The following is a 24,480-nucleotide window of genomic DNA, read 5'->3' on the forward strand; positions in this document are numbered from 1 at the left end:
TGTTGTTGTTAAATATCCAGTTTTAAATGTAGAATCTGTTGTATAATCCTGCTGTAAAATTGAATGGTTTCAAATATTAATAAAATTGTGTAAGTTTATTAAGCTTATATTATATATAGTTAAGATAATTAAATTGATTAGGATTACGTTATTATTACTCACTGTTGACGATTATCATTATTTTAATTTGTAACAACACACACCGTTTGTGTTTTATTTATAATTTTATCTTCTTTTATGAATCGTTTCGTGGATTATTTTATTCCACTTATGATATTTATATATCTCAATGTTTAAAATCGTTGGGAGCGATATTACGAAGGGATTACTTTCGTCGTCTAACAATTCTTTAGTCGATCGTTCTCGTTCCTGTTGCTACGGGAGGTCCAAGTTCAACTCGCAACCGACCTGACGTCGGTGTAATCGAGTAAGCTCCCAGTCTCTTTTATCATTGCACCAGTCACAATTTGTCCTCGTGATCCGTCGCCGACTATTAGTTACCGTCTACGCTCGCAAAATTTTAATCTTACGAACGAGGACGAATTCAAACGTATCATTGGCCTCCCGACATCTTCAGATTTTCTTATCCGTATATATTTCTCTCTTGATTGTTTCTTTTTTCTTCTTTTCTTCTTCTTTTTTCTTGTTAATTCATTTTTCAAATACATTCGATTGTTATATCTAAATAGAATAGAAAAATAATTATACAGTATACTTTGAATTACATATATATATGTTCAGGTATCATATGTTCAAGTATATATATATTTATGTATATATATTTGATTTAGAATTCGCAAGAAAAATTAAACGAATTCTTGATAGTTGATTTCTAAGTCGCATAGAATATACAAATTGGACTAAGGCAGTTGTTAACCGGCAACAGTTGACTACACGTGCAATGACTTTTATCATAGTTTAGGTCCTACCGCCGATAGTAACAAGATAATTTTGTCTTTGCAATTGCGCCAATTGTTACTGCAGTTACTATTGATATATTAACAAGATAATTCATTTCACTATCTGAGCATTTATCTAATGCATGCAAATTGCGGAGTGAAGTGCTTAGAATTAAAGCTCCATATCTTCGTTATTGGAGAAAGATAACTTTCCTTCCTATCGAAATATTATCTCAGATCGTAAAGATTGCATATAGAATAATATATACATGGTGAAATTGTAATAATCTATGTGAATAAAATCAAATGTTTGTTTCCTGTTAACGACGCGAGTTGTTTCAAAAAAAGAAATGTGATTGTGGTATAGTAAATAGACAATTATTTTATTTTTAGCATCGTAAATTATATAAGAACAAATATAGCAAGTTAAACAGTCCTTCCGTTTATAAGGTGGCTTACCTATGATATTGAATAATGGAGTGCAGACGTACTGGCAGAAATAGGTCGATCTAATCCCACCGATCTCTTGCAAAGATCCTTTCTAATGGTACTATAATAATTCGTTGTAACTCATACGCAATTACATATATCATACTTCGATCACGAATAAATTTATAACACGCTTAATTAAATTAAATAATATTTTAAAAAATACAAAAAAAAAGGAAATCAAAATTGACCGATGTGAAATTTCGTTTAAAATAAAAATGAAAAAAAAAAAAGGCACGAGTTAAATTTAGACTACAAAGATAAACGAAAGAAGTTGATGAACAAAAAAACATGCAAGACAATCAGCAAAAGAGAGAGTGAAAGAGAAATATAATAGATTTCTTCCTTCTTTCTCGTGACGAGGTCTAAGTTCAAATCTCCATCGACCTGGCGTCGACATAATTGAGAAAACGTACAAATGGATAATTCTCTTATCAATAATATCGTTTTGGAAAACATACTCGTCATTCCCGTCTCATACTTTGATATCGTTTATTTTTATATCAAACTATGATATCGTACTACTGTCAAATCGTACAGTCCTATCGTATTGATAAGAAAAAGAACAAAGTACCAGAAAAAAAATTGCATTCTATTAGGTAGTACATTTCTTTCTCTTCCAGACAATTATTTGATAATATTTTTAACGATTTCAAAACTAATTATGGTATTAATCTTTTACAAATGACGCAGGTTTTTACCAGAAGAACAATTTCAATTATCATCTTTGTTTTTCCTTTTCGTAAATAAATGTTGAAAAGGAAAATTTGATGATGAAGATGTTTTTTGTCTGTTCATCATAATTTATGGGATAAAATTAAAATGCATATTCGATTAAATATTGCAATTACTCGACGTAGTTGATGATATCGATGCCAACTATGATAATAATTTCCTGCCAAGTTTATGCAGCACACTATTCTAGCCATTGACCTTCTTTTTCATTATCAATCCACCTATAACAAAACGTTCTTAACGTTTCTGCGTGTAGTCCTCCCCCGCTGTTTGAAGTTACGCAACGAACGTCTTCGAAGAAGAAGCAGAAGAAGAAGATGAAGAAGAAGAAGAAGACACCACACCACAGACAACCTAAAAGGAAACACAAGAAAATAATCGTTTTGTGGCTCTCAGCAAAAAAAAAAAATTACGCCCACGACACGACTTATACACAAAAAAGGCGCACACCATCATAAAACCGTAATAGAATTCAATCCGATTACGTATCTTTTTATTTTAGTCTCTAACAAACAAATTATTTCCCCAAAAATAATTCTATCCTTCTGATTCATCCAATCCAAATGATAATATGATCCTTCGTCGATTTTAGAACTCGCTAACGGATACATAAGTATAAAAATAGGTATGGTTTTAGATGGGGGTTGGGGTGGGGGATATAAAAAAATAATCATGGAACCCTTATAATAAATCTCGTTGAATATTTGCAGGAATAAGAGAGTTTTTACATAACTCGCATATCATTTTGGTCTAATTCTAATAATTTATCATCCCTAATATCTTAGGGGGCCTCCTCATCGAGATATCAGTTTATGAACAAACAATGTGTCGGAGAACTTATTACGAAAACAAAATTAACGGTCTTTCCTCTTATAGCATCTCTTACTCTCTCACTCTTTCTCATTCTTTCTGCCTTGAAAAATTGATAGACGAGAATACAAGACATTATCTTATCCACGGGGAAGGCGTTAAGATCATCTATCTGGTAGATTCATAATTCTTTTTTTTACTTTTTTCTTTCCCTTTTTTTTTTTTTGTTATTTTTGTTTTTTTTTTTTGCTTACACCCGCCGGGCCGGGTCGCGTCGAAGACGCAAAGAATTTGAAGTAATAATTCCTCGGTGCCGTTATGACAAGTGATAAGAATAAGAGAGTGCTGGTATACGGTTGAGCAATGATAACCCGAAGAAAATATACGAGGAATCACGAATAGCAACGGCACGCTTTTCTCCCATCCTCTCTCTCTTCCTCTTTCTATCTATATTCGTTGTATTCTTATGTTAGAACCAAGCATCTATATTTAAACTATCAATGGGAATTAGATTCCGAGTAATGGCGCCAAAATAGGAAGAATTTGTCAAATGAATTCACATTTATTTCTTTTTCTTACTCTGAGAAAACACATCTTCTTATCGTTGTAGTTCAAAAAAACCAACCAACCAACTGACCGACCTACCTAATATTTTTTTATGATCCTGTCAAGTATTAATTAGTCGAATAATAAGATAAGACCATTTAATCGCGAATAAATATGAAATGATTTCTTATATTTGGTCTGCATTTTTCCTTCCGACTATGAAATATAATTTACGTAACGTTAAATTAACAATTGACAATATTTCATTGCAAAATTAAAACGATGAATTAATAATATTTTGATAGATAATAGATTTACTCTATAGATATATTAAATATATAATTGATAATCGCTAAAAAGAATCTTATCGGTTACTAAAATGAAAAATCACATCGGGGGGAATAGAGAAATTAAATTAGATAGAAAACAAAATATCGGTGTGTTACTCGAAAGTCACCCAGGGTTATAATGGGTTAAAAATACGATTTCAATAACATTTTTCTCACTGATAAAAGACAAATGAACGATAATAAACTAAAATTCCGCCTTTATCAAATTTAAACGACATTAATGAATATATGTTGAATCATTAACGAAAGTGCATAATCGTAATCGTTTTTCTCTTTTTTTTTTTTTTAATCTAATTGTAAGTAAAGGAATAATAAACAAAAATTACAAATTTCCAAATGTGGCTCAAGATAATGATTTTGCGTGTTAAAAATTTATAATGTTATAAATTTAAAAATGATAAGAAAATTGATAAAATATCGGGGACAATATTTGTTCAAATTTAAATTCAACAAAAATAAAAAAAAACAAAATGCAATCTTACATAAATACAAATTTTATCGTTCATTTATATCTTTTTTTGCTTATTAATATTCTCTTAAAACGAAATGTAAATATATAAAACGATGCAATATTACGGAAGTATAGAAAATATATTTAAAAATATATAGTTAATTTTCTAGTCACACAAATGGTCTTGGTCTAATCGCAATGAACTTTTTATTTTTGTAAACGATTGTTTACTATTTAGAAATTGATCATGTCGTTTATGCGTGATCGCGGGCCGTAAACAAAATCTGTATCTATCATTCTCAAGGCGCGATACCGCGTACGTACATTTTCGTACGATTATCTAAGCGTATTGAAACAAACGACTCATTTATTAACACTTATAAACGCATTAGATTTGTTCTTTTTATTTTTATCTATTGTTATATTATTCGAAATATAACATTATCTTGCAAGCATCCTATTAAAATCATCAATATTATGTATTATTAATTAAGCCTCAAGGATTTTCTTAGGAATAATTATATAATATTAGCAAGAGACATTATATTGTTACGAAACTTGGAAAAATTTGATGCGATAACGTACTACGAGTAGTAGTATAATAAAAATAATATCTTCCCGTACAATAGTTTAAGCATGACTCGAAAAATGTGCCACGCGCAATGATATATTTTTACAATTTAACTAAAAAAATATGATTTTTTTCTTTTAGAGTAAAATAGATATCTCGCACGTTGCGTAACGATAGTAGTTATGTACTCCCAGCACTTTTATTTGGACAAATCATGGCCGTTTTTATTCTCCTACCCAAAGACAATCGAATAAACGAGTCTAATATGTTTAAACGCTGTATTATTTTTCAATATTTTCTTTTCAAACTTTCAAGTTAAATATTTCGAATACTTACGAATAGTCAAACTACGTGGATATACCTTACTTATTCATTTACAATATACATACAAGACTGTATTTTATTATTGCAATAATAAGGCACAAAAATCAGGTATCAGGATTAACCATTTCGCATTGCTGCAACAAGTGCCCTTGGATTTTCATCCTGTATTGCAGTCCTACATCGTGAAACTGCATTTGTAGCAGCTTTTCCAACTACAAGTAAAACAAATGTCTAACTAAATTATATATATATATATAATTTAACTAAACGTAATGAAGTGCTACGAGAAAGATCATTTGTACCCCTTAATTTAGCGACTCGCTGAACGCCGATATTCAATTCCTTCAAATGTGTTGAAAGATCTCGATTACTGTTCATTCTTATTTCGTGATTTCTAATTAGGTCACTGTTAATAGCTTTCAATTGTAATAATCTCTTTCTCATTTCTTCTACATTTTGCAATATTCGTGCATCTTCTAAACGAATGACAACACTTTTAAGAAGAACAGCGTTACTAGCAGCTTCCGCTTGAAGTTTCGCATCGACATCTTTTAAACCTGTAATGGATAAAAATAAATCTTAAATTGTGTTTATTTCGTCACCTTTGATTAGCTTCTGATGACCTCGATTCGTAATACACGAATTATTAAAAAGAAGTCTTAAAATAATAAGATATAACCTTTGACACATTCTAAAGCTTCCAGCATCTTACTTTCGTCGTTTGGAAATTTAGCTTCTGAAGTAAGCTCTCTAAGACCCAAATACATTGCTAAAGATTGAACTATATCACCGGCAAACGTCGAGTCTTCTGTAAGTATTGTTATTTTTCCAAAAGGATTTGCTGTTATACAATGAACTTTGTCATCTCTTAATCCACGGAGCCAAAGTTCAATCGATGCTGCATTTGGTCCTTCTTCCGCGACTTCTAATTCCTCTGCAAGTAGAAGACTTTGATTCAACCATAGTGCAATACGCTGTGCTCTCTCAGCAACCTACATAAATATCGTTCTTATTAATTAATCTTAAGATATGAATCATTTTATATAATAATCTTTAACAATTTACCTCTATAGTAATACCACTCTCTATTTCCATTTGAGAAATTTCTTTTGGATTTAAAATAATTTCGTACATACAAAATCTGGGTAATTGTCTTGTCATTTCAAAAACCTATAAGATAAAATAGTATATTAGTATAAAATACAAAAAAATATATATATATATATAAATATATTGTAAACGCGACAAATACTTGTAATAAATCTGCACCAGGTGGACCAACACTAATTTTTACATGAATATCAATAGGTCCATTTTTTGGAGGACGTAATTCAATTTCTAATTCACCTTGCGGCCTGCTTGGATGAGCTACAAGTGTTTCACCCTCAAATATACCTTCTGCAAATACTATGGCACAATGAACCTACGTAAAAAATGATAGGGTAATTGAAAGAATAATTGTATGATTTAAAAATTTAATATATATTACCAAAAGACCTGGTCCAGCTGCAACACCGAGACGAGCTGCACCTCTAGCTGATATTAAACTAACTGCCAACTTTGTATGATGATACATATTTGGTACTGATGCAGCTCTTTGTCGGAGTTCCATTTGCAATGCTTGTTTCTTAGACAATAATTCACGCATTCTTTCACCAGGTTCTGGAGCATCCATTGAAGTTCCAGAAGCATATCCACGCACTGTTAATATTATTCTCTATTATAATAAAGATTCAAAAGTGAATGGAATTAAATAAAATTTAAATACCTTCTCCTGAAGTAGATACAGCAACTAAATCTGGTCTACCTTGTCTTCTATAATCAGCTTCTACGATACCAGCTACACTAGTAGATAATTGTATTTTAAATATTACATCTCCAGTATTACATGATCTTGCATCAACTTTTCCACTACTCCATCCAGTAATGAGCTCTAATATACCATCTCCATTTATATCAAAACTTCGTATAGACACTGCTCTGTGTTTAGACTGAAAATAAAATAGATAAAATGAATTAATAAATCCATTGTAGATATTTTTTGATCTATACAATTCTTACTTTAACTCGCCAAAGTCTTTGACCAACTTCATAAACACCTATTGTTCCATTTCCAACTGCATATGCAAATTGTTTGTTTGAAAGCCCTGCTAATGCAGTTATCGATGCCGTTTCTTTCGTATCCCACACTATTGCATCTTCTTTCATTAATTTTATTTCGAAATCTTTGGTACCAATAAGCAACTACAAGTGTTACAAAATTAAATAGTTATAGTTTATGAAATAAAAAAGTTTATTGGAGATATATAAATATTAGTATATTATATACTTCATTTTCATGATCGCCTTCAAAATCAAATATTGCAATGGAAGTAACTATATCCCCCATCACTGTCCAAAATATTTCTTTTCCCTTAGAATCTAAAACAGTTATTGAACTATTTCCACCAACTACTGCTACTTGATCAGATAGCCATCCAAGTTTTCCTATCGTTATACACAGTGCACCGTCTGACATCTATTAAATAGCAGTTAGTAAAATATTTTCTATTAATTTATCCAATTAATCTAATTAAATATCTCGTAACTGTTTGATAAAAATACCTCTTTATAAAAAATATCAGCATTATCTTCTACATTATAAGCAAGAATATGTGTACCAGTTCCTATTAACAGAATATCTCTTTCATCTTCTCCAAGATGCCCAGTGCATATTGCTGTTACCTGAAGAAGTAGTCATTTCTCTCTCAATCATATATATTTTTTTTATTAAATATTATAAATTATGTCTGTTTTTTTTTTAATGTCGCACAACCTGACTACCAATTTGCAATTCAGCGAGTTCTCCACTCCAAGATAATCTTCCATCTGGTTGTTCAGAATCATTGTTCTTAATTTGAGGTTGTCTATGAGGACTGTGCACTAAAACATTTCCTCCAGAAGTTACAGCTACTAAGCAAGCATGAGAACCATCAAATTTTCCACTAGCTACAAGACTTAATTCAATATGTTTTTGGATATTTAATGAAAATGCAGCCATTTAAAAATATTATAAATCGGATATATAAAGATTTAAATAAATAACTCCTTATTACTGCTGCTGCTAGACATAGACTAACAGTGTATTGATTTCTTCTGCCATATTATATGATTCACCTCCTATGAACAAGTTTAGTTTGTAAATGATTCGTACCACAAGTAATCTTTACTTTCTTAGTAAAAAAAACTATTATGTTTTCATGATATTTTTTGCATTATGTAATTTATGCAAATCTTTTATAGTATATAACAGTTTTAAATATATTTTTTAATAATATACTCATATATTATATAATAAATTAAAAAACGAGTATATATATAATACAATTAAAATATAATAATAAAGCATACGATTTGTTATGCTTAAATATAATTTTACATTAATTTATGTATGATGTATAGCCTATCATAATGTATAATATATTTAAACTGTACACATTTATTAGAGCAGGAATATAATACAATAATAATTACAAGAAAACATACAGAAAACTCTCACGCATCAGTAAGACCAAAATTTAGGTCACAATACATTCGCAGGTACAATTAAGTAGTCTTAAAAAAGGAATCACTGTCTTTGACCACCACCACTACCACCTGCAGCTACTTCGGGATTTGTAGCTGATGTTAATAGAACAAAGATCAATGCAGGAACGAAATACATCCACTGAAATTTTAGAAAACAAAATAAATGAGAATTCCAATGTCATATATCTAAATCAAAATATATAAATCTTACATATTTTGCAAGGAATGATCTATTATCTTTAGTCTCTCCTCTTTCTCGAGCTTCACGTTCTCGTTCAAGTTTTTGAATATAAATTGCTGTATCTGGTACAGGCCCACTATCAGGATACCTGACTAATATATTTGTAGTCCACATATTTGTAGAAGGGCTGTTTAGAACACATGAACCAGAAGATGATAAACTTACTGATATTGGCTCTGCTGCACTATCTAGCCATACCATTAAAAAATCTTCAAGATCAGATCCGAGTAAATTACACTGCAATTTATAAATAAAAAATTTAAAAGTTATATTAAAAACTATGAAGTAAATCTCACATATCAAAGAAATATGTCGATGAAGACGAAAGAAAATACTATTATAATTATACCGCTGGTATGGAAGTTAAAAAAGTTGTTTCACTTCCAGAAGAAGTACGGGCTACTGCTTTCAATCTATACTTTCCATCGTTTTTAGCTAGATCTTTTAATTGATTAATTTGTGCTTGTAAAAGTCCATTTTGTCCTACAATTGAATCTCCACTACGTACACTTGTAATTGTTACATTTCCTCTTTCCACAAAATTTGGTACTGGTTCATCATTGAACGCATGCCATAATCTCAACTGAATTCGACCATCAACATCAAGTTCGATCTACAATTAAAATGATTATTATTCCGTTATTTTATATCCTAATGTTTCTGTGAATTTAATGAAAAATAATAGATTATACTGACCCCATACGTAAATGATGATATTCCTAGAAGTAGACTAAAGATAGCATATGACAGATACATGATGTATACTTGTTTATCGACTTAATAGAATTTTAAATTAAATAATGGGAAAAAATCATGAAAAATAATAAAACAATCAGAGAATCAAATATGGATGAATTTCATTGTATGTCAAGAATTTTTGGTTTATAAAAATTTGTCTATGTCTAGCATACTTAACAATGCAGGGAGATTATAATATAATTGTTAAATACTAGTCAGGTTTGCCAAGCCTAACATTTGGTTCACTCAAGCCCGATTTACACAACTAATATTATTTGATGCTTACGCGTAATTATTATGCATACTATTTTTGCAAGATCATGCAAATATTAAAGACATTAATAATTATTCGGGATAAATTGATACGAACCTGTTTTTATTACTATAATAAAATAAAAACTATAAAACAAGGGCTGTTTTCAAAGAACTTTCTTAAATTTCCCCTATATGTGATACGCAATCTGATTGGTTTAGATTAAAAACGGATTAATAAGAAGATATCATCTTTTTTGTCTTTATGAATTGAATCCGTTTAAAAATATATGAAGAAGCTTTATAAAACATTATTTTAATAGGAGTTTTTTTTTGATAAATAAAATAATTATATATTATATTTATGATTATAATTATGAGTCCAGGATGTTGCATAAATTCTAAATCGTGACAACGTTGCAATTTGACTCCCTTCGTACAAAATGGTCGCCGGTTCTCTTCCCGAATGCTCTGATTCGCCACGTGGACAAAGAACAAAGGAGGTCTTACTACTTTGAGAATTTCAGGAGAAATTGTCGATTAAGTTACAATATTGGTAAAAACGAAAGCTCTTTTTAATCTATTAATCGATAATATTGAATAAATAGTTAAGAATAATTAATAATATCAGAAAAATTTATTTTAATATTCGGATAACCTTAAACCATCATGACCGTTGAATACTTAGTCACTACTTCCTAGCCATTTAAATAAAAGTTTCATTTCTCTATTAGTATAACAATATTCATAATATAAATTGTTATAAATATTTGTAAATCAATTATTTTTCATTTAAATATATTTTTATATCATATTAAAACAAAAAAAAAAAGAATTTCTATTAATGATGAAATATTGATTTTATATGATTTGTTCTTGTTTCTCAATGTAGATACTTTAAGTTACTTAAAAAACTAAAAAATGGGTAAAGAAAAGGTTCATATTAATATCGTCGTCATCGGACACGTAGATTCCGGGAAATCAACTACCACTGGACATTTGATTTACAAATGCGGTGGTATCGATAAACGTACCATTGAGAAATTTGAGAAGGAGGCCCAAGAAGTAAGTTCATTATTCTGTTATTAATTATTATGGTAAAATAAAATGATAAACTCTTCTATTAATTTCCACAGGATTTTAAATTTAAACTATTATTAATAATAGTTTGTGTTTAAGCATTAAAGTTCACATATTTTTGCATAATATTTTAGCATTGTATATAGAATTATCAATTCTTGTTATTTTTAAGGTAATATATTTTATATATTTATTTTTAAAAATTTTAGATGGGTAAAGGATCCTTCAAGTATGCCTGGGTTTTGGATAAGTTGAAAGCAGAACGTGAACGCGGTATTACTATCGATATTGCTCTTTGGAAATTTGAAACCGCCAAATATTATGTCACAATTATTGATGCACCTGGACACAGAGATTTTATTAAAAACATGATCACTGGCACTTCTCAAGCCGATTGTGCTGTATTGATTGTTGCTGCTGGTACTGGAGAGTTTGAAGCTGGTATTTCCAAGAATGGACAAACTCGTGAGCATGCTTTGCTTGCTTTTACTCTTGGAGTAAAACAACTCATTGTTGGTGTCAACAAAATGGACTCTACTGAACCCCCATATTCTGAGACCCGTTTCGAAGAAATTAAGAAAGAAGTATCATCTTATATCAAGAAAATTGGTTACAATCCAGCTGCTGTTGCATTTGTACCAATTTCTGGTTGGCATGGAGATAACATGTTAGAGGCATCGAGCAAGATGTCTTGGTTTAAGGCATGGCAAATCGAGCGTAAGGAAGGTAAAGCAGAAGGAAAATGTCTTATTGAAGCTCTTGATGCTATTCTCCCACCATCCAGACCAACTGACAAGCCACTCCGTCTTCCACTTCAAGTAATTATTTACCTAATAAACCTATCTGATATAAAAATGTAAAATTTCTCTCTTAATGATTTATATAATGTTATTTTTATAGGATGTGTATAAGATTGGTGGTATTGGAACGGTACCTGTTGGTCGTGTTGAAACGGGTGTACTGAAACCAGGTATGGTTGTTACGTTTGCCCCCGCAGGTTTGACCACTGAAGTAAAGTCAGTGGAGATGCATCACGAAGCTTTACCAGAAGCTGTTCCTGGTGACAACGTAGGCTTCAATGTGAAAAACGTATCTGTCAAAGAATTGCGTCGTGGTTTCGTTGCTGGCGACTCTAAGAGTAATCCACCTAAGGGAGCTGCTGATTTTACTGCTCAGGTACAATTACTCTTTTGTGTTTAACTCTTTGAAATTAAGATTAAAATAAAATTTATTTCAGCAATAAATATTAATAATAAATATTTAATATGTTCCATAGGTTATTGTACTAAATCATCCAGGACAAATTAGCAATGGTTATACACCAGTATTAGATTGTCACACTGCTCATATTGCCTGCAAATTTGCTGAAATAAAGGAGAAATGCGACCGTCGTACTGGCAAGACTACCGAAGAAAATCCAAAATCGATTAAATCTGGAGATGCTGCTATCGTTAATCTCGTCCCAAGCAAGCCAATGTGCGTCGAATCTTTCCAAGAATTCCCACCATTGGGACGTTTTGCTGTTCGTGATATGCGTCAAACGGTAGCAGTCGGTGTAATCAAGGCTGTTAATTTCAAGGATGCTAGTGGTGGAAAAGTCACCAAGGCTGCCGAAAAAGCTCAGAAGAAGAAATAACTATTTTCCGTATATGTTCATTGCCGAATTTATCTGGCTATAACAACTGAAACAGTTTGCATTATTTCTTCATGTCTTTCATATAAGCTAAAATCTTCTGAATTGTTGTTTTTATCATTATCACTTTTCGTTATAAAAATCTTGTTTACAAATTTGTATTCTACAAAAAATAACAAGATCAACTTTTATTATTTTAGACATGATAATAGCCTATTTATCCAAGTTTTTCAACGTACGTCGATCTTATTAAGACTATTATTTCGTAACTTGTTTCATCGAAAAGAATTTCGCAGGGCAGACAACAAATCGATAATTTGTCGTCAACGATGACTAGAACAACTCTCTTATATGAAATATATGAAGCAAAAATAAACTACTGAGTATAACACCTATTATTTCATGACTCTCAACACGAATGAAATAATAATTTAGCTCGGCTTAATTATATTTTTTTAATTATTATACGGAAATAATAAATTCTCCATCTGCGACATATATATATACATATATACCATTCTTTTACAAATCTTTTTTACCTTCATTTTATTATAACATTATAATAGACAAAAGTAATCTTTTAATTAAATTAATCCAATATTTTTATGATTGAAAAATTAACAAGAAAACCAATACTTTTGATGCAAGATGAACTATGAACTATGCAGTTCATAGTGAACAGGGGGCAGCACTCTTAGAAATATGGCTTCGTTTATGTATGGTGTTTCAAAGTTTCTAAATATATTTCCACAAAACTCTAAATTTTTAGGACATGATGTGAGTACCATTAAAAAACTTAATAATTTTTTAACACGTCTATATATATAAATAATAAGTCTTGGCGAAATTTAATATTGAATGATTATTTTTATCAATGAAGTATTTTAACCTCTTACACATTTATATTTAATTAATATATTACATAACTAATTATCTCTCTTCTTGTGAATATATTATAATATTATAACATTTATATTTTAGTTTCAGCAAATACGCAACTATATTGGTTGTAGAATGAGACGCGATGCTAAACGTAGAGAATTAGCAGGACAATATGCACCTGAAAGATTAAGATTAGTTGCAATTAAGAGGAATAATATTTTACCCGTTGAAGTTAGAGTAATTAAATTGATTTTTCTAGATTCATTTATATATCCTCTTTAGTTTATATAGAGTTTTATAATGTATATTTTATTTATTTAAGGATCTTGCTGAGCGACAGATACAAGAAACGATTCCTAGACAATCTGCTTTAAGACAATTGAGTCTTCGTTGTGTAGTAACTTCACGACCCCGAGGAGTTGTACACAGATGGAGATTATCAAGAATAGTATTCCGTGATTTAGCAGATTATAATAAGTTAGCTGGTGTACAACGAGCTATGTGGTAGTAAACGAAATATAGTTTAATGATACAGAATATATTCGTTCTTTATTTCTTGTCTTTTGTGTATATACTATAATATTATATTATAATATGTATATATATGTATAAATTTAATTGTAAAAGAAATGATATATATATATATATATATATATATATATGAAAAAATCTTGAGATTAATTATAAAAGTTAATAATAAAAAATAATATTTATTATTATTTTTTATTTTTATTTTGTCACACGTGACAGATGGCGCGCAAGTTCAAGTAATAACAAAATCAGCTGTTCCCCAATGGCGGCTTCACTATTTATAGTTAAATAGTGGGGGGTTTACCGCTTCGTCGTTATAAATTGTACTTTATAACCGTTAAATTTATATTTTATACCGTATGTATTTTCTAAGCAATACAAAATTTAGTGATATCGTTCATTTATTTTTACGAATGCTATATCATTTTATTTTATCGATCACAAAGTATTTTTTTAGTTTCACATTTCTACAAACATTTGTATTTAATTAACAAGATACGAAAACATTTTATTTGATTTCTTTTGCAGTTTTTAGCAGTTTCAGAAAAAAGAAAGTAATAGTAAGAGTGATACACGATGAATGATTCATTTTTAGAAGATTTAGATTTATTGCCAAGCGAGAAAAGAAGTTCTGTAGAAAGTTCAATAGATCGACATGTAACTATTAGACACACAACGTCTTCCCCTTTACAACGTTCATCGGAACAAGATGATTTTGAAAAGCTTATAGTACAACAAAAAACTGAAAGTGTCTCGACTAAGGTATCAAAATTGCCACAGATTCGGGAATCTAATAAAAAAGAATTACCTAACAGAGATGTCAAAAATGTAACTGAACATGACATACGAAAACAAATGGTTAAAGTTAAATCCTCAGAGAGAAAAGAAAAAGTTGTTGAAAATAAATTAAAGTCAATGGAAAATAAATATAAATCGGACTGTAAAGAAAAAGATATTAAGCAAGAAACAAAAGTTAAAACATCAGATAATAAGATTATTATCAAAGATTATAATCGTCGGTCTGGTAGTTATAAAGATAATACTCGTTCCTTGGATAGTTCCAGTAAAGAAAACAGTCGTCCATCAGATCCTTCGAAAGTAATCACTCCTCACGTGGACATAACGAAGGAAAGAGGAGGACGTGCGTGTGAAGGTTCTGCAAAGAAATCAGAGACAAAGGAATATGATCCAGTTATATTACTTAATGCAATTAAAGATCTTATAAGCACTTATACCAAACAAGAAAGCACAAAGTTATTAAGAGCAATGCAAGAGATTCATATACATTCACAAAAAACTTATATCAAAAGTATGTTGTCGCAAACCGATGAGATAATTAAAGAAATACATCCTACTAGAGATTCAACTCGTATGAAAGCTCTAATAGAAGAAAATGAACAGTTACAAGAGGATTTAATTATTTTACAAAAACGTTATAATGACTTACTTAAGAAATTAAGTGATTTAGAGCTTCTTAAAGAGGAAAACACGGCTTTGAAATTGAAATGTAAAGAATTATCTATGGAACAACAATGAATATTGAAACAAACTTTCAGGCTTCACAAAAGAAATGTCATTTAACAATTATATAACTTTATAACTAATCTATGCTTTGCCAATGAATTGTTAACAAATCTTTGCCAAATGGTGATATTCTAAACTTTTAATTGTTAATTTGTAAGTAGGAGTATATATTTGAAGTTATCTATAACAAATGGAATAAACTGTGCCTATTCATAGGATATTAACTCAATTGTTAATCGTAGAATTAGGTATATTATCACAAAAATAATTTATTTTAATATCATTCCATTACTTACTTATAATGTAATCCATTGTTAGCAGTCACATTTATGCATTATTATCTTACTAAATAAATATACAAGCATTATATTGTTAAATCAATATACTATGTATAATGTTGCTTTGCGCACAAGACCAATGATAATGCATTAAAAATATGTTGAATAAATTCTGCATAAATATTTATTAATTACAATGTGTATGCAATCATTTAATAAAGATTTTTATTCTTGCTGGGCTGTTATATTAATACTTATAAAATGCTATCAAGCATATATATTTTATATATACATAGTATTATATTATTACCTAGAAATATTAAGCATAATGAAAATTATAAAATTATTTATGAAAAAGTATTTTTAAATGCATAACTCATGATAGAATTCATATTAACAATTCAACATGTTTTCTTAATGAATGATATATTCATTAATAAATAATAAAATCTGTAGATCTATTTGTACAATTACGAAGAGAAATTCCTAGCGAATTTGTATAGGCCATTTCTGAATTAATCATCAAACATTTTCCATATTTGATTCGTGTGTCAGTTCCTTTTTACATTTGTAAACATTTATATGTATTGTTTCTTTCATTTTTGCACGATTCCATAAATAAAACACATAATGTATATACCACATTTTCTTTATAATTTAAATCTAAAAGCAATCGTCATTTTTAGTAAAAATTTGCATACCGAAGGCATCACATTCCTTATTTATAAGCCACTTATAAATTGCATCATTATTAGAAGCATGTTTCTGCAGTTTTATATAAGTGAAGAAGAGTATTTTTGTCTTCACCATTTCTTGCTGATAAGAAAAAAGTTTTTCTTGATATAGAACTGTTTTTTTCTTTAGCTATATATGTGTAAGTAATGATTCTTGAAGTATATCGTGAAATATACTCGAAGCTGACTTTTCTGTTTGATCAACAGCATTGATTTTTGTTTTATAAAATGAACACACTATATATACCATCATGTTCCTTCATTCTTATGTCATCAGATAATCAACATTATTTTGAATAATTCAATCGCGATGAGGTCTTTCACGTAATTCTCTTCCTTCTACTTCTTCGTTACCGTCTTCTTCATCTTGATCTTCATTGTCAGTACGTTCTCCTTCTTCCGGTGGTCTCGTCCACCTATAAAGAAATTAATTATATAAGATTACAAATACAAAAGACTATACATTGTAAATGTATTTTAGTTAAATTAAATCTTATAATAGATTTTAACCTGATAAGCGTTTCTGGAGATCTATACAAGAATATGAGTTTTGCAAACAAATCTTCCTCCAAACATAAGTCACCACTTTCGCGTACCAAATATATATCTAAACATAATCGAAGAATTCTGTCGACATACGGCAGATCATCGAACATTATCTTTGGCGCCATGTCGCTTACTATTTTGCGCATCATTTGACTTATCACAATTACAGCAGTAGTATACAAGCCTAAAATTCTGATGGAAACGAAATAAAAATCATTAAAAGATTATAGGAGCATATGACACATGATCATTTAATATATTTATAATTATATTCTTTGTCTTATATCATTTTGCCTTACCCAAATCCACTGATGAAGCTCAATCCTTCTGGGAATGCTTTATCATTGAACAGAAACATCATAATATATTTGCAATTATTCAATGGTATATTTTGTAACAAGTCTAAATAAAGACGATCATCGCAAACTTCTTGTACGATCCACCATTGCTGATGTGCACAACATTGTCGGTCAATAGATAATTGAAGACTTATATTTCTAAATAGATAATCATCGGTAGGCGTACTATCTTCTTCTTTATAAGTAAATGCTGAAATTCATTTATAATTGATCATTTGTATTCTATTTGGAAATACTTTTAATTGATATGACATCTATTTATAATAAATCTTACATTGTGAGCTTGGTAATTTCATCAATTGTGGTACGTAATCGGTAGCTTTACTGGTAACTTTGAGGAATTTTGGAAATGAAAATGGTATGATTATTGTAGCGTTAGATGAATTCACACTGTCTACAGACAGCATGTCTGCTAATGTCTTTCTCGTTGGATTAAATTCTCCATTAATAAATGCTGGTAATGGTACATCACGATGACTGGTTGATATACCAGTCGAATCTTTCACATTTGTTTTTCTACAAACTGTCCATTCAATATGAACAAAAACGTCTGCGTCAGATTTTAATTCCATCATTAGTCTATGAAAAAAAAAAAGCCTTAATATAATAAACCGTTGAAAGATCCTTATTGATTGTGATTTTTAAATTAAATAAATAAAAGATTAAATGAGAAATGAATAAATTTAATCGAGAACGAACTTTTCTTTGTCGGGAGGTGAAATGTCCCATAATTTTCTGGAGAAACCCCAAAGTTTAATAACTGCTACATCTGTATTAAAATAATTTTCTAAGAAGGTAACAGCTTCTTTATCTCGAGTATACAAATCAGTAAGATTTTTAAATTCTTCTTCACTGTATTCAATGATTGAACTGGTCTGAGCAGTCATAGAATAAATTGGTTCGTATGGTCCTATACCTATCTTCATCGATACTTCATAAGGTAAATTCGAAACTCCAACTGTTCCGCCAAGAGCGAACAATAATAATGGGAACCATATAAGACCTATTATAACACAAAGTGCACCTCCACCAACGAGATATTTGCTCATTTGTTTCTTTTTTTCTCCTCGCGGTTGTGGAAAATCTGTTTCCACTCCACGCATACACTACAATTCAATAAAATGTTAGAGTCAAATTTTCTAAACAAGTTTTACAATCTTTGATTTATGATGCATTCATTTAGGAAATACCTTGATTTGATAAATACTGGCGAAAATATCTTCCATTTTGAACCAATCCATTATTGTCATTGAAGTATCAGTCCAAATCCAATCCATGACAGCTCGTAATTCAAACAAGAATGGAACTAACATGAATCTGTATGCAAACAATAACATTTCATTAGATCAATGTATGAAAAAGAAAATGGAATTAAAAAAAAATATATTCACCCTTTGAATAAGACGTAATTTACAATACTGTATTTTTTGCATAAGAAATTTCCAAGTATGCGGGTTGGATATCCTTGGCGCAATTGATATGCTGCAAGTAACAAATAAAAACACTTCATCATGTACCAGATCTGTGGCGGTAGTCGGTCATTAAATTGTCTGCAATATTAGAAAGATAATATAATAATATTAAAAAAATTTCCAACAAATTATATGGAATAACATCTTGATTAGTAGATATATTTATTACCTTTCTGTAACACTCGGTAATATGAAGAACATCCACATGTGAACTCCAAATATCAGAAAATATTGAAAGATTAATTTTCCGACAATGGATTTTCTTAAAAATAAAGCTCTATCGATAACTATCAACGCGAATTGAAGTAATAACATTAATAGGAAAGGCATTGGCACTCGGTTTTCTTGCAAATAAGCTGTCACTCCTCCATCGCCTTGTTGTGTCTGTAAAAAACAAATTGATATGACTGACGAAATTAGGAAACGTTATTAAAAAAGAGAACCATTTATCACTTACACCAAATGCAGAAAATCCAAAAATTAATAGAATGAAATTAAAGAAATCACATAGGAACATGTATGCATAGACATTTGTCTTCTCTTTGCCAACAGGACTAAGAATTCTAGTAAAGAATTCCTTTGTAGGTTCAAGATATTTATTAACCCTGAAATTATTTTCATGAATCTAGCTTAAATCGATCGAATTATTTTATGTATCTCTGATCCTTTTACAAAACTAACTCACGTCATATTCATGGCAGTTGAAATGTTTTCACTGTGAGGATGCACTTCTTCACTTTGAACAATTACTAGTTTCTCATTTTCATCTAACGTTGGTGCGTTATTTTGCGAATTTGTTGCTACCTTAATACTTAAGTTTCTACCTTTTGGTGTTTTAATATCAATATGTGATCTATATGAACAAACATTACCAATTCGATAAACAAGAGGAAAGAAATAGAGAAAATTTGATTTATAGATTTAATTATTAAAATCAACATACTCTGTAGTTCCTTGCTGCCAAGGATGCGTTATTGTTTCTTCCGTTTGGGCGTCTCCAGAAGAAGGATCAGCAATTCTAGAAGTAATCACTGTCATTTGAGAAGGAATGATCTTTCTTGGTTTTATCGATGGTGTAGTCCACTGGCCCAATGATTTCAGCATTAATCTACATTCGAATATTTATAATTTAAACATTAATTTCAATGTTCTTCACATGAAATTATGAGTATTCCTCATGTATTATATATATATTTTATAGAAAATAAAGTAAAAGTACCTATGGAAGAAAACCATAAGTAATAATAATAAATCCCATAGGGCATAATTTGGTTGTCTTTCAACGCCAATGATTCTTGGTCCGAAAAGTGGATGACTAGACGTTGCTATTTGATTCCAAGGAATGAAATCCAATTGGAAAATGCATTTCATAATGACGATTGCCTATAATAAGCGTGAAATTTATTCAACAAATTATTAATATGCGCATACAACAACATTGTTATAGAAATTTGATACTTTGTAGAAATTCTTACTTCTGTATAAGCGATTAAAGTCACCCAAAATGTTTTCGAAGGCCGGGGGATCGTGAGAGAACCCCAACAAAACACCATCAGAGGTAATGGTGTAGAAATAACAGAGGCATTTTTAATTTGATGAAGAAATACCATGAAATAACACAACAAGCTTGAATGTGCCAAAATTCCAAACCATATTGACGCTGCCAATTGAATTATCGGTGGTTGATCAAATTCGGATAATTCTGCAACCTCTTCTTCGACTTGAATTTGTGACATTTGCGAGAAAATCGTGCTGCGTACAAAAAATATTTGAATTAGAGATGTGAATTCAAATTTAACATTATTTTTTAATACAAATTTGCAGAAAATAAATGTATGGACCTTTTGTTATATTTTCTGCAAATCATTAATATATTAAAAGCAGATTTAAAGCTTAGCTCGAGAACGTTAAAAACGAAAGCTGTAAAAATTGGGCTAACTAATAAATTGATATGAATCGTAGAAAATATATATATATATGTATCAAATGATAATAAAAAATGTATATAATAAATCTGCTTTTAAAATACAATTAGTTCGTTGTTCCAACAGGATACATCAACGAAAATCATGAAATTGTATATGAAATATTGGCATATAAAACGTAGACAAATAGTTGTGATTAATGCTGAATGTGAATATTGTGCTGATAAATGCGTGCAATAGTGTATAAAATTAATCACTACTATGCAAATAATGCATTCAATGAAAATATACAACACAATCTCGATACCTGGAGGAGGACTTGTCCAATCCTCGCTCCAAACTTGGGGCCAGGATTCGAATATGAGGTACTGTCAGCGTGCTTTCCTTCCTAGCAGAAATAACACCACTCTTTCTACGTTTATTTTAGATTAGATTATCTAATAGATCTAATAATACATATTTTTTAGAACAATATTAGGAATGTTAAGGACAGGAATAGAATGTTGGGATTAAACTTACGTCGAGGGGGTCAATTTGGATATAGAATTTTGCTTATTGTGTTGTTGAAACCACGTCAATGATTTCCTATTAGTCAAAAGACAATACATTGTAAATAAATGAACATAATATATTTTTAAAAAGGAACATCTTCCGTATATAGGATTAAGAGATTCTTTTAATTACACACATACACACATTTTTATACTACTCTAGAAAATCTTGATTAAAATATCAAAGCACTTACCTTTCAATTTCAGAACGTTGCTGACTAGGACCTTCACCAGGATCAGAAGTTCCTCCTGTATCTTCATTAGTTGATGATCTGTCAGAGCGAGCACATTTACTACTAGCTTCTACAGTATACATTCATATACAATATGTTTAAGAGCAAAGAAGAAAATAACAAAAAAAGAGCTACAACTTAGTTCATACAAATACCAATACTGTATATTACTAATCTTTAATACTACTATATTTGTAGCAATTTTCTAAACTAATAAATTTAAGTAATCATCCTTTTATTTACCGTAGAACTACGTTACTAATCTACGAACATACTCTTTAAAAAGCCAACTAGAAGAAGAAGAAAAAGAAGGGGTACTTTCCGAGGACATTTAAATCAAATCGAATTTCAAATACATACAGTAGCGTGAAATAGCATAATATTTCTGTACGTATACATATCTAAAATATTTCTATACCTACACGAATACAGTACGTAGCAAAATTTAACAATAGAAGAAATGTATTCTTACTTTTCTTGTACCAATGGTATCGGTTGCCACATTTGATTAATTCCTAATCTGAAACCCATTTTGAAATCTGGTTTTCCCTGTTAATGTTAAAAACAAACGTTATTTTATTTAGTACAAAAGTAATTAATGTATATATTATTATAAAATATTGACAGAGACGGCTCGTATACACTGTATTTGTATTGTCTTTGCATATATTTTAAAAGTTGAAATACTTTAATGATTTATTTCAAGCTACGAACCGCCACTGAATATAAATGCAATACAACATACCTTTAATATTTTCTTTTCTTTTGCTAAAACCTTACGGATGTATCTATAATCTCGAGAAAATCGATTGAGATACTTGGTCATTGAGATCAGAGTACTATTCACCATTACCCATAAGAATTGGAAATATGTAGAAATGGAAACTTTTTTTTCTTCCCCATCTTCGGTACTCTTTTCCTCTGTTTTTTCTTCCGCTCGTTCATCGTCAGAAATAGGTGGTGTTTTTGCTAAATCCACCGCTGCTAATTCTTTTTCTTCCGACTCAATTTCGGCGGATGTAAAACTTGCACGATCGGCACCCTGATATTTTCAAAATAAATACCAAAAATTAATCTCCTATATAAATGTATAAGTTTATATATATATACAGTGATATTGAAAACGATCATACGATCAATTTTTAGAATTAAATTAATATTTTACTATTCAGGATAATTATGAAAGTGGTCTCTAAGTCCAAATTTAAAAACTAATTAATTTATTAATTATTTCACATCACTCGTTATTTTAAATTAAATTAATTCATTTGTCAAAAATGAACCAATAAATGATAGTATTCGTTATTACAATATTATATAGAATTCATTTAATGTTCAAATGTAATACTTTGAATATTTTGAAACATAAGAGATATATAACTCAGATCACTTTCATAATAATGGGCACAAATAATTAAAAGTCTATTTTATCAAATTGATAGAATTGATCGTTTACAAAATCTAGCAAAAATATAGACGTTGAATATTCGTTATTAACGATTATTGTTAAATAACAAGAAGCTTATGTGATTGCAGGCCCTAGACTGTAAAAAACAATAAATAAAGATAGTAAGCGCAATATATATATCGAGCGGTTTTTCTTTTTTTACATATATATGATATAAAATATATATATATCAGCGTTGAGAAGAGAGCCTTGCTATAAATTTGTATCTACTAACATTGAGAAAATAATTACGGAAGACGATATAGTAATCGGATGTAATACAAATAAGAGCACCGTAGGTAGTATATACACCTTCGCCATCATTTTGATAAAGCTGATTAAAGCGCGTGAGAACAAAAAAATATACCTGGTGGAAAGAAAGCGATCGGATTTTACAAAGAATTATATTTTATATATATATATATCTACTGTTAAAAAAATTGTGTTAAAACTATTTGTAATTTTAGTTAAATAATTCTATTGCAATTATAATATAATCTAACATATATGTATATATATATTTAGCTAGCTTTAAATATGTCAAATTACGATTGAATATTTGTCTATAAATAAGAGAGAAAATGAAGTAGTACACAGATTATACTGAAAGAAGAGACATAGGTGTAAGTATGTGTATAATAGGATTAAATAGAGCATTGCAGAGACTGAAGCGTATAATAGATTATAAGCTAATTTGTATTTCGTGCTGTCGCGAGCTTTAAAAAGACTGCCTGCGGCTTTCGTTCAAATCTTTACGAAATGAATCATCATCGCGTAATTAAAGAGATAACAAAGTTAACAAAGTTTGCAATTGAAAAAAAAACAAACAAAAAAGCGACAGAGTTTTAATTCCACATATTATACTGATAATAATTCTAAAAAAAAAAAAAAAAAACAAAAAAATATAGTCAGCAAAAAATCAGTAGCGATACAATAATGGCGAAAAAACAGGAAGAAATTTGCGGCTGCAGCAACTGCGGCGATGAAGGCAACAAGAATTGTGGCTCACACAATTAGGATAATTTAAAAAACAAAAAAAAATATATATATATATGTACAACAAAAAGGAAGTAGAGAAGAGTTAGAGCAGAGAGTAGTCATGCATCCTTTTTTTTTTTATAGAATCTTAGAATTTTTTTCTGTTTTTTTTTTTTTTTAATTATACGTAATTGTTTTCTTTTGTTCTTTTTTCTTTTTTTTTTTTTTTGTAAAGGGGATCTCACGTCGGTTGCCACGGCAGTCTCGGTCTCGGATCGCGCACTCAGATAGGACATGGACGATTTCTTCCGCGTCAGCGGTACGCTCCTACGGC

At 29.9% G+C, this 24,480-nt stretch overlaps 6 protein-coding genes and 1 long non-coding RNA gene across 9 annotated transcripts in view; 4 read left to right on the forward strand and 3 right to left on the reverse strand.

Moving 5' to 3' along the window:
• The first annotated feature begins 741 nt into the window (after window positions 1-741).
• Window positions 742-2,439, forward strand: LOC106790707. The gene is made up of 2 exons (XR_001382111.1): window positions 742-1,446; window positions 2,380-2,439. It is a non-coding gene; the product is annotated as an uncharacterized LOC106790707 (long non-coding RNA).
• Window positions 1,455-8,437, reverse strand: LOC106790706 (Bardet-Biedl syndrome 2 protein homolog). Of its 3 annotated transcripts, none has more exons than XM_014755799.1 (12): window positions 7,991-8,437; window positions 7,780-7,899; window positions 7,505-7,693; window positions 7,237-7,419; window positions 6,944-7,166; window positions 6,665-6,876; window positions 6,428-6,598; window positions 6,241-6,345; window positions 5,855-6,167; window positions 5,478-5,732; window positions 5,298-5,387; window positions 1,455-2,477 (listed from the first exon to the last, which is right to left on the reverse strand). In XM_014755799.1, the coding sequence occupies exons 1-12, from the start codon at window positions 8,213-8,215 to the stop codon at window positions 2,305-2,307; spliced, it is 2,259 nt and encodes a 752-aa protein (XP_014611285.1). In that variant the 5' UTR covers window positions 8,216-8,437; the 3' UTR covers window positions 1,455-2,304. The 3 variants fall into 3 exon arrangements, 2 of the variants coding, with proteins under 2 accessions (XP_014611285.1, XP_014611286.1); XR_001382110.1 differs by having other exon boundaries at window positions 2,391-2,477; window positions 5,188-5,387; window positions 7,991-8,215; XM_014755800.1 differs by lacking the exon at window positions 1,455-2,477 and having other exon boundaries at window positions 4,402-5,387; window positions 7,991-8,215.
• Window positions 8,438-8,628: 191 nt separating this feature from the next.
• On the reverse strand, window positions 8,629-10,085 carry LOC106790702 (ER membrane protein complex subunit 10). The gene is made up of 4 exons (XM_014755796.1): window positions 9,680-10,085; window positions 9,333-9,596; window positions 8,954-9,220; window positions 8,629-8,881 (listed from the first exon to the last, which is right to left on the reverse strand). Exons 1-4 carry the CDS (start codon window positions 9,737-9,739, stop codon window positions 8,783-8,785), a joined length of 690 nt encoding a protein of 229 aa, XP_014611282.1. The 5' UTR covers window positions 9,740-10,085; the 3' UTR covers window positions 8,629-8,782.
• Window positions 10,086-10,413: 328 nt separating this feature from the next.
• Window positions 10,414-13,180, forward strand: LOC106790711 (elongation factor 1-alpha). The gene is made up of 5 exons (XM_014755808.1): window positions 10,414-10,529; window positions 10,866-11,038; window positions 11,263-11,871; window positions 11,954-12,229; window positions 12,330-13,180. The coding sequence occupies exons 2-5, from the start codon at window positions 10,895-10,897 to the stop codon at window positions 12,687-12,689; spliced, it is 1,389 nt and encodes a 462-aa protein (XP_014611294.1). The 5' UTR covers window positions 10,414-10,529; window positions 10,866-10,894; the 3' UTR covers window positions 12,690-13,180.
• A 168-nt stretch (window positions 13,181-13,348) lies between these two features.
• On the forward strand, window positions 13,349-14,107 carry LOC106790712 (28S ribosomal protein S14, mitochondrial). The gene is made up of 3 exons (XM_014755809.1): window positions 13,349-13,463; window positions 13,668-13,805; window positions 13,891-14,107. The coding sequence occupies exons 1-3, from the start codon at window positions 13,389-13,391 to the stop codon at window positions 14,074-14,076; spliced, it is 399 nt and encodes a 132-aa protein (XP_014611295.1). The 5' UTR covers window positions 13,349-13,388; the 3' UTR covers window positions 14,077-14,107.
• Window positions 14,108-14,320: 213 nt separating this feature from the next.
• LOC106790704 lies at window positions 14,321-16,067 on the forward strand. The gene is made up of 2 exons (XM_014755798.1): window positions 14,321-14,456; window positions 14,628-16,067. The coding sequence occupies exon 2, from the start codon at window positions 14,676-14,678 to the stop codon at window positions 15,633-15,635; it is 960 nt and encodes a 319-aa protein (XP_014611284.1). The 5' UTR covers window positions 14,321-14,456; window positions 14,628-14,675; the 3' UTR covers window positions 15,636-16,067.
• Window positions 16,059-24,480, reverse strand: part of LOC106790703 (piezo-type mechanosensitive ion channel component) — a gene marked incomplete in the record, with an annotated part of 29,602 nt that continues 21,180 nt past the window's right edge. The window contains 18 exon segments of the mRNA XM_014755797.1: window positions 16,059-17,051; window positions 17,146-17,373; window positions 17,481-17,730; window positions 17,815-18,119; window positions 18,240-18,646; window positions 18,731-18,857; window positions 18,932-19,090; window positions 19,182-19,396; window positions 19,470-19,617; window positions 19,698-19,865; window positions 19,956-20,120; window positions 20,232-20,395; window positions 20,488-20,764; window positions 21,245-21,325; window positions 21,683-21,760; window positions 22,194-22,270; window positions 22,467-22,763; window positions 24,392-24,480. Coding sequence (XP_014611283.1) covers window positions 16,937-17,051; window positions 17,146-17,373; window positions 17,481-17,730; window positions 17,815-18,119; window positions 18,240-18,646; window positions 18,731-18,857; window positions 18,932-19,090; window positions 19,182-19,396; window positions 19,470-19,617; window positions 19,698-19,865; window positions 19,956-20,120; window positions 20,232-20,395; window positions 20,488-20,764; window positions 21,245-21,325; window positions 21,683-21,760; window positions 22,194-22,270; window positions 22,467-22,763; window positions 24,392-24,480 — 3,350 coding nt within the window.

Source organism: Polistes canadensis, unplaced genomic scaffold, assembly GCF_001313835.1.
Source record: "Polistes canadensis isolate GaletaPanama2010 unplaced genomic scaffold, ASM131383v1 scaffold_256, whole genome shotgun sequence".
Taxonomy (NCBI): domain Eukaryota; kingdom Metazoa; phylum Arthropoda; class Insecta; order Hymenoptera; family Vespidae; genus Polistes; species Polistes canadensis.